We start from the raw sequence: 16,006 nt of genomic DNA, 5'->3' as shown, positions 1-16,006 counted from the left end.
CTTTACAGACAGGGAGCGGCTTTATGCTCGCACAACCTCAGCTGTTTGCAGTGTTGGCAAACCTTCCGACACCTTTCCAATGCACAGAACGTGCCTGAGAGTTCTTCTGTCAGCCTTTTGCCACAGCTGTGCTTGGAAAGGGTGCCTTCAACCTGAAATCCCCGGGAAAGGGGTGTGAGGGAGTTGAATGCAAGGCTCCATCCTTTCCCTTAAATTTCCCCCAGTTAAAAAGTTCACTGTCAGGAGAATTGCGGATTAACTCTGGACCAGATAGGAGACTGGAGCCCTCTCTCTGTCCCACTGACAAGTGACGTACAGGACCAGTGGAATTTGCAGCCGACAGATTAAAAAGTAGGCCCTTAAGACATACAGAAGGAGTTTTTGAAGACATGAACCGTCCCCGACACAGAGTGACACTGATCACATGATCACAGGGAAGAGGTCAGTGCCTCTGCTCCTTTCCCAAGAAATCTACTTTGGTGAATTCTGCATGACTCTTGGTGGGAGCAGAGTAGGGGGAATGAGCTCTTAGAGTAGAAAGTAGGAAACTTTTCCCCATAGCAGAGGTATTAGAGAGCATTGAGTTAGGGTAATGGGTAAGAGGTTTCATGGGGATCTGAGGAAGATTGCTCCTCCCCCCCCCCGAGGGTGGATGGAATTAGCATTGATACGTACTTGAAGGACAGTATAGAGAAGGTGGGCTGAAGGGCCTGTCTCTGTACTGTATGATTCTAAGGTGCTGTAAGTGGGAGGGAAGGTACTGAGGGAGCTACTGGCCAGAGAGATCACCGATCTCTTTCCTTTGTGCACTGCTACGTTACCAAAGTGGTTGTTAAATTTAATTGACCCTGGATTGAGAGTGGGCGCAAGCTTTTGCTCTATGGTGGGCATCGAGAAAACTGTCCATTCCCAACTCTGGCAGATGTACATGTTTCGGAAAGGTCAAGGGCAGATATTAAAGAACATAGAACAGTACAGCACAGGAACAGACCCTTCAGCCCACAATGTCTGCATCGAACAGGATGCCAAATTAAACTAAATCTCTTCTATTTGTACATGATCCGTATCCCTCCATTCCCTGCATACTTGTCTGTATAACAGCCTCTTGCACGCCACTGTCGTATCTGCTTCCACCACCTCCCCGGCAGTCTGTTCCAAGCACTCCATGTTTAAAAATAACAAATGTACCTTGCACATCTTTAAATTTCCCCCCCTCACCTTAAATGTGTGTCCTCTTGTATTTGAATTAAGAGAGCCCTGGTTGATTGATTCCATATTTCTATCATGGTTATCACAATTCAGAAATACTTTGTTGTGCTGTGGGACACCTTGAGGCTGCTGAAGGTGCTATACACATAGAACACTACAGCACAGTACAGGCCCTTCGGCCCACAATGTTGTGCCGACATTTTATCCTGCTCTAAGATCTATGTAACCCTTCCCTCCCACGTAGCCCCCTATTTTTCTGTCATTCATGTGTCTATCTAAGAGTCTCCTAAACGTCGCTAATGTATCTGCCCCATAACCTCTGCAGGCAGAGTATTCCACGCACCCACCACCCTCTGTTTAAAAAAAACTTAAGTTTTTTTCTACCCCAGCCTTTTGGTGCACTGAGACCTAAATAGAATTGCTGTATGGAAGATCTTTATTGAATGTGAAGCATGTATTGGAAAACTTGGCGGAAACCGGCAAACTCTGTGTTACACATCACCGCGCCTGCCTGTCCCCACTGCTTCCCACACCCTACCCCTGCCATCCCTCCACCACTCAGGTCCCAACATGGCCTGGTTAGGTTTGAACACAGTGCCACGTACTCACTCAGTGCTGCACCTTGACGACTAGATTGTTGACTCTCTGCCAAAAGCGATTAGAGAGAGGACACAGTGGGTGAATCTGCCTGGGTTTTCATGTTCGATGAAGGATGAGATCCATTCACGAGCCAACAGCCCAGAGAATGGTTGATGTTGCATTAATGTCATTGAAAGGCACCAACTCATCCAAAAGTAGACAACCTGTTAATGTAATTTAGCAGATAAGTATTCCTTTTTTTCCTCCTCCTTGCTGGGTGTTGCTTTATAGGCATCTTAATTCCTGAAATTCAGCACAACATGATATCCCAGTAAGAAACAGTAATACCAGGTGGAATGTATTATTGGTCAGAAATTTATCCCAACCTGCCCCTTCTCTCCCCTTCCCTTCCCTCCTTGCAGGCCTAATGGTAAATCTGCTACCCGGTGAGATGTTGACCAGAGAGCTGGAGGGAAGTTTTATGCAGGTCTTTGCGGTTCCCAGAAGGGCTGTGGAATTGTAGCCTTTGGCCTTGTCGTTGCTCGACTACGATGAGGAACAGAGGGGGTTCGTTGAGTGGGCTGTACAAACGGCTGGATTGATCTGTGAGGCAAGCTAGCCCGTTCCTTCGTGGTTGAATAGTTTTGCCATGAGGAGTGAATGAATCTGGAAGGAAGGAGGGAGGGAAGGGTGAGTGTCCTGATGCTCAGGCCTCAAAGGTGAGAGGATTCAATCAAGAGAGCAATTTGCTTGGACCAGACATCTTCCTCTGGGTATTGAGGATTTGGGGAGCAGTGTGGCTGGTTTCAGATGATAAGGTTGAGAGAGAGTTAGAACATAGAACAGTACAGCATAGGAACAGGCCCTCTGGCCCACGATTAAACTAAATCTCTTTTGCCTGTACATGATCCATATCCCTCCATTGCCTGCATATCCGTGTGCCTAAAAGCCTCTTAAATACCACTATCATATCAGCTTCCACCACTTCCCCCGGCAGCCTGTTCCAGGCACCCACCTGTGTGTCTATGTGTGTAAAAAGACACACACTTGCCCCGCACATCTCCTTTAAACTTGCCTCCTCTCACCTTAAATGCATGCCCTCTAGTACTTGATATATAGAGTTGTAGAGCAATACAACACGGATACAGGCCCTTTGGCCCAACCAGTCCATGCCGACCGCGGCGCCCACCCAGCTAGTCCCAATTTCCTGCGTTTGGCCCATATCCCTCCATGTACCTATCCAAGTGCTTCTTAAATGATACTATTGTACCTGCCTCAAGCTCTGGCAGCTCGTTCCATATACTCACCACCTTGTGTGTGGAAAAAGTTGCTTCTTGGGTCCCTTTTAAATCTTTCCCCTGTCATGCTAAACCTATGCCCCCTAGTTCCTTATCTGTGCCTCTCATAATTTTATAAACTTCTATCAGGTCTCCCCTCACCCTCTGATGCTCCAGAGAAAACAACCCAAGTTTGCCCAACCTCTCCTTATAGCTCATACCCTCTAATCCAGGTGAACCTCTTCTGCACCCTTTCCAAAGCCTCCACATCCTTCCTGTAATGGGGTGACCAGAACTGCACACAGTACTCCAAGTGATGATATTCTTTGGTGGATGGACTGAGGCCAGAGGTCATAGCATTAAGAGTCAGGCCCATACAGGTGTGGTCCCAGAACAAGCACTACACCAAAAGGTGGTGTGAATCTGGAAGCCTCTCGGTTGAGGCTGTGGGTCAGTTGAAACTTTCACTACTGGGGCTGATATGTTTCTTGTTGGGATTGGGAGCCAGAGAAGTAGATGGAGTTAGGACGCTCTCTCTCCCTTGGTCTCATGACCTTTCCTCGGATGGGACTTCAGCTTTCTCACCTCACTCCTTTCCCACGAACAGCCATCGTTCCGAGTCAACTCGTAGTCATACAGCACAGAAGCAGGCCCTTCAGCCCAACTCGTCCATGCTGACCAAAGTGCCCATCTAAGTGAGTCCCATCTGCCCCCTTTTGACCCATATCCCTCTCAACCTTTCCTATCCATGTACCTGTCCAAATGTCTTTCAAATGTTGTTATTGTACCTGCCTGAACCAATTCCTCTGGCAGCTCGTTCCACACGTGCACCACCCCCTGTGTGGAAGAAGTTGCCTCTCTGGTTCCTGTTAAACCTTTCCCCTCTCATGCCCCCTAGTTTTGGACACCCCTACCCTGTGGAAAAGACTGTTACCATCCACCTTTATATATGCCTCTCTGCCCTCTGGCTCTTGATTCCCCAACCCTGAGGACTCATCCCATGCACTGGTCGGATCCAAGGACCAGCTCCCTTGCTCCACATCACCTCTTTAACTTGCTGCTTTGGAGATCTGTTTTTATTCCCCAGTTTACTACCTCGGAGGCTGTTTGTCTTTGCTGCATTCAGCCCAAGTCCCGTCCTCCCCCGCTGCCAGACTTTTCGAGTCCGTGTCATTCTGTCATTGCTTTGTTTACCCATCTTTTTGCTGCCCACTCAACTCAACTCAACTCGACCTCAAGCCTCCCCTCCACAGAGCATGATGCAGTGCTGCAACCAGTTGGACAATGCTGCCACCTGGCTGTCAGACTGGGGATTGGTTGTCAGATCATTAACCAGTATGTTTTATTTTGGTCGGGCAAATATCCTGGAAAACCAGGATATTTTCCTGACCCAAAAATCACTGCTCCTGACAGTGATAATCCTGAAAGAAAAAAAATAGAGAATTAAAATTTAGCAGTATTTTAAAAAATTTACAGTCTTGTCCATATTGTCCACATCAGCTGAGAAAGATCCACTGTGACTAATCCCAAATTGCCAGCTCCCGCTGTGTATATGGAGACACAAGTGACTGCAGATGCTGGAATGTGGAGCAACACACAATCTGCTGGAGGAACTCAGCAGGTTGAGCAACATCTGTGTTTGGGGGTGGTGGGGGGAAGGGATTGTTGACATTTCAATCCAGATGCAGGGTATCGACCCGAAACATTGACAATCCCTTTCTGCCCACTGATGCTACTCGACCTGCTGAGTTCCTCCAGCAGATTGTTTTTGGACTAGTCTATACAGGTGCTATATAAATGCACAGATGCCACATTGTCTTCTACAAAAGTAGGTCATCAACTGCTCTCTAATCCTTCACCACTTCAATTCAGTGGCCCTTTGTTATTGACTTGCCTGCTTGGGTCCTCTGTTTCACAATTTTCCACACCTCAATTAAATCTCCCTTCAGCCTCCTCTGTTCCAAAGGACACTGCCCCAAACTGGCCAAACTCTTGAGTACAACACTTCAGCCGTTGTAACGTCCCCGTAAATCTCCTCTGCACTCACTGTTGCTTTCTGGTGACCAGTACTGTATCGAGGGCACAAGTTGATGGCTAGACACGAGAGTGAAGGTGCTGGAACCTGTTTTGAACAGGTGGTAGGTTGTCTTTGGACTTCAGGCAGCAAGGGGAAGAGATCCTCTCTTCATTGCAAACACTAAATATCCCTATGGAATGGAAAGATGGATGCACACATCTCCCCCACACACCTCTTCCCCCATGCACAGGAAATCAGTTGATGTCGCCGGTGAGAGGGACCACTGACCCACATTCTTACACAGCCTGGTAGTGATGGAAAACCAATTTCTCTCCCCTCATGTATAGTTCTCTAAGTTACAAGTAGAGAAGACAATATGGGGAGGATAATTTTCCTCAAGGCATGGTGAATCATTTGGGATTTTGGATGGAATACAGATACAAGTCACTTGGTGCAACCTGTCCAGGTATTTGTGCTTCACTCCAGCCTCCTTCCATCTTTCCTCATCCAAATCACATTGGCTAAGCGGTAGAGCTGCTGCCTCACAGCTCCAGCAACCCAGGTTCAATCCTGACCTCTGGTTCTGTCTGTGTGGAGTTTGCACGTTCTCCCTGTGACTGTGCAAGTTTCCTCTGGGTGCTCCGGTTTCCTCCCATGTCCCAAAGACATCTAGGTTGGTGGGGTAATTGGCCATCATAAATTGCCCCTGGTGTGTCGAGGGAGTTGATGGGGATGTGGGGAGAATAAAATGGGATTGGAACAAGGTGTGAATGGATGCTTGATGGTCAGTACAGTCTTGGTGGGCCGAAGGGCCTGCTTTCGTTCTGTATGACTCCCATCTAAATTTACCAGCAGAACCATCTCTTTCTTTCTCCCTCCTATGGCTGTCCAACCTCCCCTTAAATACATCTACACAGTTCACCACAATCACTCCCAGTGGTAGTGAATCAGATGGAGAAAGAATGTTCTCCTGAATTCCCTCTTGGTTTACAACAGTCGGTCTAATGGGTCTGGATTTGTTGCATTGGTCTCACAGCTTGCTGCAGGGATGGAAAGTTCTCTGGGGGGCTGCTGCAGTAAATTGGATGAAGCACTCACAACTTTTCTTTCCTCTCTCTTGTCTATCTCTCCATCCTTCTCTCTTGTCTCTCTCTGTCTCCCCTTCTACAGCTTACGATCATTTTCAAGAGCTTCCAGGAATGCATTGATCAGAAAGTGTACCAGGCGGAGACAGACGACCTCCCCGCGGCTTTTGTCGACGGCTCGCGGAACGGCGGTGACAAGCACGGTGCAAACAGCCTCCGGGTGACGGAGAAAGTGGCCGGGCAGCACGTCGAGATCCAGGCCAAGTACATCGGGACCACCATCGTGGTACGGCAGGTGGGCCGCTACCTCACCTTCGCCATCCGCATACCGGAGGAGGTTATGAACTCTTTCGAGGACAACCAGGGCCTCCAGCTGTGCTTGCGCGGCTGCCCCACCAACGAGCGCATGGATTGGCGCCTGTCCCAGTCAAAAGGCAGCCGCACCCCGTCTCAGGGCCGAGCCCCCCAGGAGGCCTTCGCGCACGAATCCGCAGCCGCCAAGTGCAAGGAGAAGCTGCCGGAGGAGGACCTGTACTTCTGGTCCTGCGTTTTCGACCTGTTGACCACAGGGGACATGAACTTCACCCTGACGGCTTATTATGCTCTGGAGGACGTCAAGAACTTGCACTCAAACAAGGACAAGTTTCACATTTATCAGAGGACAGCTGAGCTTCCGCCGGGGAATTCTGCTGCCGGGTTACCCAGCCCTCACTCCCTTGCCATCGGACACTTGTTGCTGCATTTCTGGCTGTGCTGCTTCCTGTTATGTCTATAGCCTCGCCACCGTGACTTCCCAGAAATGGGCCCATTATTTCCCCTCCTCCCCCCCCCCCCCCATCACTCCTTTCCTCCCTCCCGTTTTCCGTTGGTATCACTAACGCCTTCCCGTCCCCTTGCCCGCTCACTCCTAAGTTATTATAAAGACTGAGAATCACACACGCATGCACACACACGTCTCTCTGTTTGCGCTGTCCGGAATCGCCGCCTCGTCTGTGGCTGGGTCGCCGTTGGTTTTGTGGTTGCGTGTTTGTGGTGATCCGTAGAGCGTTGGCGCAGTGCGCAGAGTTTGCACCAGGACACAGTGTTGGGGTAAACCAGGGCTGTGTGCGGAAGTTACTGTTCGCTCCTCCCCTTCCTCCCTGCCCCCAATCCAATTAAATCTCAGCTCTAATTTCCTGCCAGGATTCCAAGCCCTTCCTACTCTCTCTCTCTCTCTCTCTCTCTCTCTCTCTGGTAGAACAGATGAGGAAGCCAGTGTGAGGTTGCGGATTTTGCACTTTACTGTGTTCCTGGCACTGGAAAGGCAGTGGTAGAACACTGGATCCCATCCCTCACCGACAGCCTATCCCCCTGGAGAGGGGAACGGGCCGGAGGCAGATCCTTCCATTGTCACCGGTTGCAGCCTTGTCCTGACTGGCTGCACCAAACCCATTGCAATAATTGTGGCATGTACCAAGGCACAATGAAAAACTTCTGTTTCGCGTGCCATCCATACAGATCATTTCATTACATCAGTGCATTGAGGTAGTACAAGGGAAAACAATAACAGAATGAAGTGTTACAGTTACAGAGAAAGTGCAGTGCAGGCAGACAAGAAGGTGCAAGGCCATAATGAGGTAGATTGTGAGGTGAAGAGTCTATTGTACATAGAAAATAGAACAGTACAGCACAGTAGAGGCCCTTTGGCCCACGATGTTGTGCTGAGGTATATGAACACCTCCTCCATGATATAGAACGTAGAACAGTACTAGGGAACCGTTCAATAGTCTTATAATAGTGGGATAGAAGCTGTCCTTGAGCCTGGTGGTACGTGGTTTCAGATTTTTATATCTTCTGCCTGATGGGGGGGGGGGGGCGCGAGCACAGAGAGAATGTCCAGGGTGGGTGGGGTTTTTAATTATGCTGGCTGCTTTATCGAGGCAGCAAGAAGTATAGACAGAGTCCATGGAGGGGGTGGCCGGTTTCCATGATGTGCTGAGCTGTGTCCACAACTCTCTGCAGTTTCTTGCAGTCTTGGGCAGAGCAGTTGCCATACCAAGCTGTGATACATCTGGAGGGTCAAAGGGGACACACCAAATTTTTTTTCAGCCTCTTAACTTTTAACTTGCCCCTGACTGTGGATTTTGATGGCAGTCCAACTAAACCTTGGGTTTCTCCCCTTGCTTACTGAGTAAGGGGCCACTCTCACTTGTACGTCTAGGTAGTGGATGCTGGCAGACTACTTGCACATCAGGGGCTTCACAACACCCTGCTTTCACACTCTCTGTCCAGTCCCCACCTGGACATCATTTGCCCAGTGGAAGTTAACCCCTATCCAGTTACTTTTCTCTCCCCAGTCCAGTGGTGTTGAGGTTAACTTCACGTGAAAATGGCTAGCTCAGGATGGGGCCTAGCACATGTGTTTGGCTCAGTACCACACTGTGCCGAGCAGGGATGCTTGGCTGATCGGGTTTCACAAGTGTAATGTCTGGTACCGGAATACATCATCACCACTCAGCCTCGATGGCTGCAGTCTTGTGTAGTTTGAATCCACTTCTAGGGTTTGACCTTCAACACAGTTTCATGACCTCCTAATCTTGTATTCACTGCATTTGTACCTAGGTTTCCCATATACCGAATCATTGACCAACCTCTGCATCAATGCATAATATGCCCACGAAGTACAGTTGGTGTTTTTCCACATTGGATTGATGCCTAGTCTGACGAGCCAATGCATTGGTGCCTGAATCGACCATCCTTTCCCATTGGATGGTTTTCTGACCTGTTGCATTGCTACTTGGGCTGCACACTACTGGTTTGCTCTCAACCTGGGTGCATGCATTACTCAGAAGCTGCCACCATCACTTTGGCCCTCAGTCCTAATTTTCCCCAATTTGTCAGGTGGTACACTAACAGCAAAAGCAGGGTCATGATGGACGATGGGCTCTAGCAGTCAGTGGTCAAAGTGAGGGCAACCCACTGACCATGGCAGCTACAATCCTTTTGTTTGGACCACTGTTCCATCAGGAGTTTCCCCTGAAGGTGATTATACCTGTGCTGCATCTGATCCAGGGTTAACTGCATAGGTCTGAATTTCGCTCTGTTCCCATTTCACTCTTTGTTGGACTGTGGGACATCCACAGTTTAATTTGCCTCCCTCAATACCCCATGTATGGAGCCCCTCTCTTCTTCATCAATGGGGACTCTGCAATTCTGGAGAGCCCAGACAGAAAAGAACTAGAAAGGTTCTCCTGTGTACGGGGAAACAATAAGGAACTGCTTACCGTGGAGTGTTAAAGGGCACACGTCACATAAAGCAGGCTGAGAGAGGAAGGGAGGTCTTGCACAGCGTTAACAAGTCAAAGTTGTGGTGTGTTTTCCATTCCCAACACCTGAAGGATCTGTCATCAGTTGCACCACCCGGTGTCCTGGTGAAGCAGGAAATCTGTACCGTTTGCTGTTTCAACAGTGAGATTAGCTTCTGCCTGAGAAGTAGAGTTGAGGGAAAATCAGCCAGGTTATCTGCTTCTTGTCCATTATTGACCATCCCTGCTGGAAGACTGCAAGGATTGTCCCAGATTGATGCTCAAGTAACAAAACCACACTCTCTCCCAATACCACCCACCCCATTCAGGACATTAACCTGCTGCAAACCCTTTACACAAACTATTGGTCATTGATAGCTATCTTGGTGAACTAATTATATGTGCGTGTCTGTGCGCATGCACATGTGAGTAAACATGGGTGAATGTCCCTGCATATGCGAATGTCTAGCGGCACGTGTGAATGGGTGAGTTTAGTTGTGAGTGCATGTGTCTGGGAGACTGTTCCTGTGTGTGTTGATGGGGCTGTGTCTATGGGCTGCTGTTGTCTATGGTAGCTGACTTTTAGGATTAATGAGTTTAACAGATTTTATAGCTGCACATAAAACGAGATTCACTTCTAAGGTTTATATAATTTGTTCTGAACATTGCACTTCTGGTTATTGGTTGACACAACAGTTGTTCTTCAAAGATTACAGCCAGGCAAGGTGAGAAAATTGGAGGTGAACTTAAAAAGGATCATTGGAAAACTCTGCAGCAGGAATTTAACTTAATTTAAATGAGGTGATGCCTCCCTGCAAAGTGTGTAAGTGTTCTGGGTGAAGGGTTGTAGGTTATTGCTCCAAGGAGCAGTTTGACACAGTCCCTGCAGCCCCGTTGCTCGGTAACCCTTCACATTGGTATAGAGAAGACCCACAGTTTGAGAGGAGAGATTCTGCAGATGCTGGAATCTGAAGCAACACACAAAATGCTGGAGGAACTCAGCAGGTCAGGCAGTATCTGTGGAGGGAAATGGACAGTCGATGCTTTGGGTTGAGACCCTTCATCTAGATGAAGGTCCCACTTTTACTCTAGCTTCTTGCATGTTGCTCCAGTTTGAGAGTATTAGATTGAAATGAAGGTAAAGAGGTCAGGTCCATGGTGTTACCCTTCGAGTTGGAAGCTCCAGGAGGAACTATTTGGCACTGTTCTTGCTGTTAAGGGCTGGACAGAACTGGGTCAGGATTAAGATGCATCCAATGGCCTTGAATTTCCCCAGACCCTGATAATAATGTGAACCTTCTCATTAGAGGCTGGAGAGATTTGAGCGACCCAACTAGAATTGGAGCCAAGTCCAGTGAGTATAATCAATTGAAGTTTTACAATGGGCTTTCCAGCCTGACTGAACCTCGTGTTATAAACTTAAACTAGCATATTTTACACCCAGGGCCAACACTTCCTGTGTTATCCCCACCATTAAGCTGTTGCTTTTCTTCTGTAGCTTTCATGGTTTGGGTATAATGACTTAGACACTAACTGCTCCATGCTCCCTTGCTTGGGGGCTGTGGCAGTGAAGGTGAGCTTCGGCCCATGCAGTTTCAACACAGCTCACTAGATGGCAGTCAGGAGCAGGAGCCCTGCCTGGCTCCAGAACACTGGCTTTCCATGACTTGGCTAAACAAAAATGCCAGCGCTGAGATGAATGTAAGGCACGGAACAACAATCTTAAATGTGAAATGTCCCCTAAGTCTCAGTAACAATAACGTAAGAGCCTGCAAATAAAACGACTCTGTACCCCACTGCCTCTTTCTGCACTCCCCTACAGCCCAAAGGCACTTTATGTGGACAACACTGTGTACTGGTGTGATCAGGGCTCTTGGTGTGGAGTTCACTGCATGGTATGATGTTAGTACCACTGTAAATGCAGCGTTTTATATGGTTGGGTGTAATTTATATTTGTTGATATAATATATGGAGACTTTTGGTGAACATTTGTGATTGTACATATGGAGTAATGTAATATTTCTTTAAATATTAATGTCTGAACTTCTAACCCCCAGTAAAACCTATTGATGTGCTTTGGTTGCATTATTTTGACATTTTAAGAAAGGATTTGCAAGAGCAGACCTTTTTAAGATTTCTTTGAAATTTAAAGGGGTCTCGTTGGCACCCCTGTGTTGCAATTAGTCCAGTGCATTGATGGTGTTTATTGAGTTGTGCGCTGCTGTGTGTCCGTGGCAGACCACGCCAAATTGACAAGCCCGGGTGAAATCTCTCATCCTTCCCCTTTTAATTGCTTGCCGCACCAGTCTGTGTGCCCACGGCGCCCCTTTAAGAGAGTTTTAGAGGAATGGCACTTTATTTCAATTGTGATGTGATGATTTTAACAGTGACTGTAGTTCCGCTTTGTTTGAATTGTTACAATTAGTAGGCGTGCACTTCGGTGCCCAGGGAACGCGTGGCATGGTACTTGATGTTTCTGTGAACAAATACTGGGAGGGTGGGGGGGAAGGTTGGGGAGGGGTACAAGAAACAACTCCATTTTCTATGTATAAATTCAGCAGGAGCTCCCTGCATGTACATAATGTAAATTATTTATTATTGAGAAAACTATGAGTAAAATTTTTGATTAAGAATTTCAACAATTCAGTTTGTTGCTTGTGTTTTGTGCCTGTTAAAGCAGTAAATTTTAGTAGAATGCTTGGCTATTCACAGTGTTGGTATCAACTAATCACTGCTTAAATACCTGGCTATGATATAAAGCTTCCTCTGCACAACCTATCAGCTTGGGTACAGCAGGGTTTAGATTGGGTTGGTAAGTTAATTGGCCAATGTAAATTGCCCCTAATGTACAGGTGAGTGGGAGAAGATGGGGGAAGTTGATGGGGAGAATAAAATAGGATTAGTGCTTGAGGGTTGGCGTGGAATTGACGGGCCAAAGGGCCTGTTTCGATGACCAGGAGGTGCAGAGCAAAGCTCCCCCTTCACTGCCTTGTTAAGCAGTCTCATATACATTACAGGACCAGTTGGACCCAGATTATTCCACAGGACCTACAACACAAAATCAAGCTTATGGCCCCCAGTTGGTTTAATTCTCCAAATATGCTCAAGTAACTTTATTCCCGTTTAACCACTGCCGACTCCATGTTAAACATCAATGTACTTCAATAACCTTCTGCCTCCTAAGCCTCTCATTTAGATTAGTTTCTCCTGTTCTCCAACCCTCTGATTCTGCCTTTCAGATGCAGCGTCAACCTGAACTCGGTTAGTTCAACAAAAAGATCCCTTGACAGTATTTTGAAGAAAACTAGCGAGTCTTTACCAATGCCTGGGTAAACTTTAATTCCCTCTGTCAACATCACAGAAACAGACTGGCTGTGTGCAACTTGGTTGCCGTGTTTTAATGGTCAGTGAGTACACTTCAGTTAGTTCCAAAGTACTTGAGATGTCCTGATCCTGTGAAAGGTTGCCATAGGAATTTTTTTTTAAGTACCTTCTACACTCGGTCACTGGAGATTTTCTTTCTCTCTGCCTGAATATTTCTCAAATCTCAGGTGACCTCCCTTCTCCACACCACACAAGTCAAACCCTGACCATTGTGAATGGCTGACACAGGGCTAATTTTGTGTAACATTGTATCAGCAACTGGCCAGTTCCAGGACTTGACATTGATTATAAAATGTATGAAGGGCATAGATAGGGCGACTACACACAGTCTTTTTCCCGGTGTTGGGGAACCAAGAACTAGAGGTTTAAGGTGAGAGGGGAGAGATTTAATATGAACATGAGGGCAACTTCTTCACCCAGAGGGTGGTCAGTATTTGGAACGAGCTGCCAGAGGAAATGGTTGCGGCAGGTACACTAACATCATTTAAAAGGACAGGTACATGGATAGGAAAGGCTTAGAGGGATATGGGCCAAATGCAGGCACATGGGACCAGCTCAGATGGGAATCTTGGCTGGCATGGATCAGTTGGGCTGAAGGGCCTGTTTCTGTGCTGTATAACTCTATGGTTGTCAGATGTAGGTCAAGAATGTTAATCTTCCCCTCACAGTGACTTCTATCTTATACTTCATCTGTTCAACAACTTGCACTTTAATTTTAACTTTATTTTTGAGATGTTGGCTTTGCTGGCAACACTCACATTTATTCCCATCTTCTCAAACTGCTGCATCCTTCTGGGGACGGTATTCCCAAAGGGGAGATCTCAATCTCTACAAAACTGGTGATCACATTGAAACGTACAAAATTCTTGCAGGACTTGACAGGGTAAGTGAAGGGTGGATGTTTCCCATGGTGGGGTTTTTCGAACAAGGGGTGTCACAGTCTAAGAATAAAGGGCCAGGTATGAGAAGAACTCTCTGTCTGAGGGTTGTGAAGGTTCAGTTGCCCAGTTTATTCAAGCCACACATTGATAGAATCGTGGATGTTAAGGGAATTGAGGTTAGTGCAGGAAAGTGGCACTGAGCACAAGATCACCCACACATTAACTCCAGCCTCCCGGAAAACCTCCACCCACCACGAAAACAGGTCTACAGCAGATGCCACCTCCCTGGCCCTACACTCATCTCTGGAGCATCTGGACAGTAAAGACTCCTACGTTAGACTATTGGTTATTGACTACAGCTCTGCCTTCAATGCTGTGATTCCAAGCAAACTCATCACCAAACTCTGAGACCTGGGACTCAACACCTCCCTCTGTAACTGGATCTTTGACATTCTGACCAACAGACCGCAATCAGTGAGGAGAGGCAGTAACACCTCTGGCACGATTACTCTCAACACTGGTGCCCCACAAGGCTGGCTAGATTCTGCTCTAACTCCAGCTACAAGTTTACAGATGATACCACCGTAGCGGGCCATATCTCAAATAACGAGTCGGAGTACAGGAAGGAGATAGAGAGCTTAGTTGCATGGTGTCATGACAACAACCTTTCCCTCAATGTCAGCAAAACAAAAGAGCTGGTCATTGACTTCAGGAAAGGGGGCAGTGTACATGCACCTGTTGACAGCACCATCGATGTAGAGAAGGTTGAGACCTTCAAGTTCCTAGGAGTGAACATCACCAATAGCCTGTTCTGGTCCAACCATGTAGATGCCACAGCCAAGAAAGCTCACCAGCGCCTCTACTTCCTCAGGAGGCGAAAGAAATTTGGTTTGTCCCCTTTGACACTCACCAACTTTTATCAATGCACCATAGAGAGCATCATGGCTTGGTAGGGCAACTGCTCTGCCCGGGATCGCAAGAAGCTGCAGAGAATTGTGGACACAGCCCAGCACATCATGGAAACCAGCCTCTCCTCCATGGACTGTCTTCACCTCTCGCTGCCTTGGTGAAGCAGCCAGCATAATCAAAGACCCCACCCACCCAGGTCATTCTCTCTTTTCTCCCCTCCCATCAGGCAGAAGATACAGGAGCCAGAGAGCACATATCACCAGGCTCAAGGACAGCTTCTACCCCATTGTGATAAGACTATTGAACGATTCCCTTATACGATGAGATGGACTCTTGACCTCACAATCTACCTTGTTTGACCTTGCACCTTATTGTCTACCTGCACTGCACTTTGTAGCTGTGACACTTTACTCTGTACTCTGTTATAGTTTTTACCCTGTACTACCTCAATGCACTGTGTAATGAATTGATCTGTACGATTGGTATGCAAGGCAAGCTTTTCACTGTACGTCGGTGCAAGTGACAATAATATACCAATACCTACTGTTGTAAACTTTCCATGAAGTTGAAGGCCATGGAGAAATGTATACAGTGGAAAAAATTTGAAGTTACCGAACAAACAAGGACCAGATTACAAGGACATTATCGCTGATTACCTGAGAGTTGGAGTGATGAGTTTTCTCAGGGGAGATTGAGGGAGAGAGAGAGGTTGAAAAATTAAAGGTGAGTTTTGTTTTAGAGATTTGTGATTTAAAATTTGCAATGAAGCATCTTCTGCCAATGGGGTGGAGTCAGAAGACCGGCAAGGCTGGAGCATCATAGGGGCAGAGGAAGAAGGGAGACAGTCAGGTTGGGAGGAGAGAGAGCAGTGAAGGATGCGACAAGTGTAAAGGATTGTGAATTCTATCAGCTAGAACATAGAACATTACAGCACAGTACAGGCCCTTCGGCCCACAATGTTGTGCTGACATTTTACCCTGCTCTAAGATCCACCAGACTTAAGGACAGCTTCTACCCCACTGTGTTAAGACTATTGAACGGTTCCCTTATACAATGCGATGGACTATGACCTCACAATCTACCTTGTTGTGACCTTGCACCTTATTGCACTGCACTTTCTCTGTAGCTGTGACACTTTACTCTGTACTGTTATTGTTTTTACCTGTTCTACCTCAATGCACTCTGTACTAACTCAATGTAACTGCACTGTGTAATGAATTGACCTGGACGATTGGTTTGTAAGTCAAGCTTTTCACTGTACCTCGGTACAAGTGACAATAAACCAATACCAATACCAACCCTTCCCTCCCACGTAGCCCTCCATTTCTCTATCATTCATGTGTCTATCTAAGAGTCTCTCAAATGTCCCTAATGTATCTGC

At 47.2% G+C, this 16,006-nt stretch overlaps 1 protein-coding gene across 1 annotated transcript in view; it reads left to right on the top strand.

The window, feature by feature from the left end:
- The window catches only part of rgma (repulsive guidance molecule BMP co-receptor a), a 44,918-nt gene extending 32,870 nt beyond the window's left edge, over positions 1-12,048 (top strand). The window contains exon 4 of the mRNA XM_052040587.1: positions 6,253-12,048. Within this exon, the coding sequence (XP_051896547.1) occupies positions 6,253-6,942 (690 nt within the window). The 3' untranslated portion in view covers positions 6,943-12,048. The remainder of the gene's footprint in view (positions 1-6,252) is intronic.
- Positions 12,049-16,006: the final 3,958 nt, after the last annotated feature.

This window comes from Pristis pectinata, chromosome 28 (assembly GCF_009764475.1).
Source record: "Pristis pectinata isolate sPriPec2 chromosome 28, sPriPec2.1.pri, whole genome shotgun sequence".
Classification (NCBI taxonomy): domain Eukaryota; kingdom Metazoa; phylum Chordata; class Chondrichthyes; order Rhinopristiformes; family Pristidae; genus Pristis; species Pristis pectinata.
Note: the sequence above shows the minus strand (reverse complement) of the source record. Positions and strands in the feature narration are given on the sequence as shown.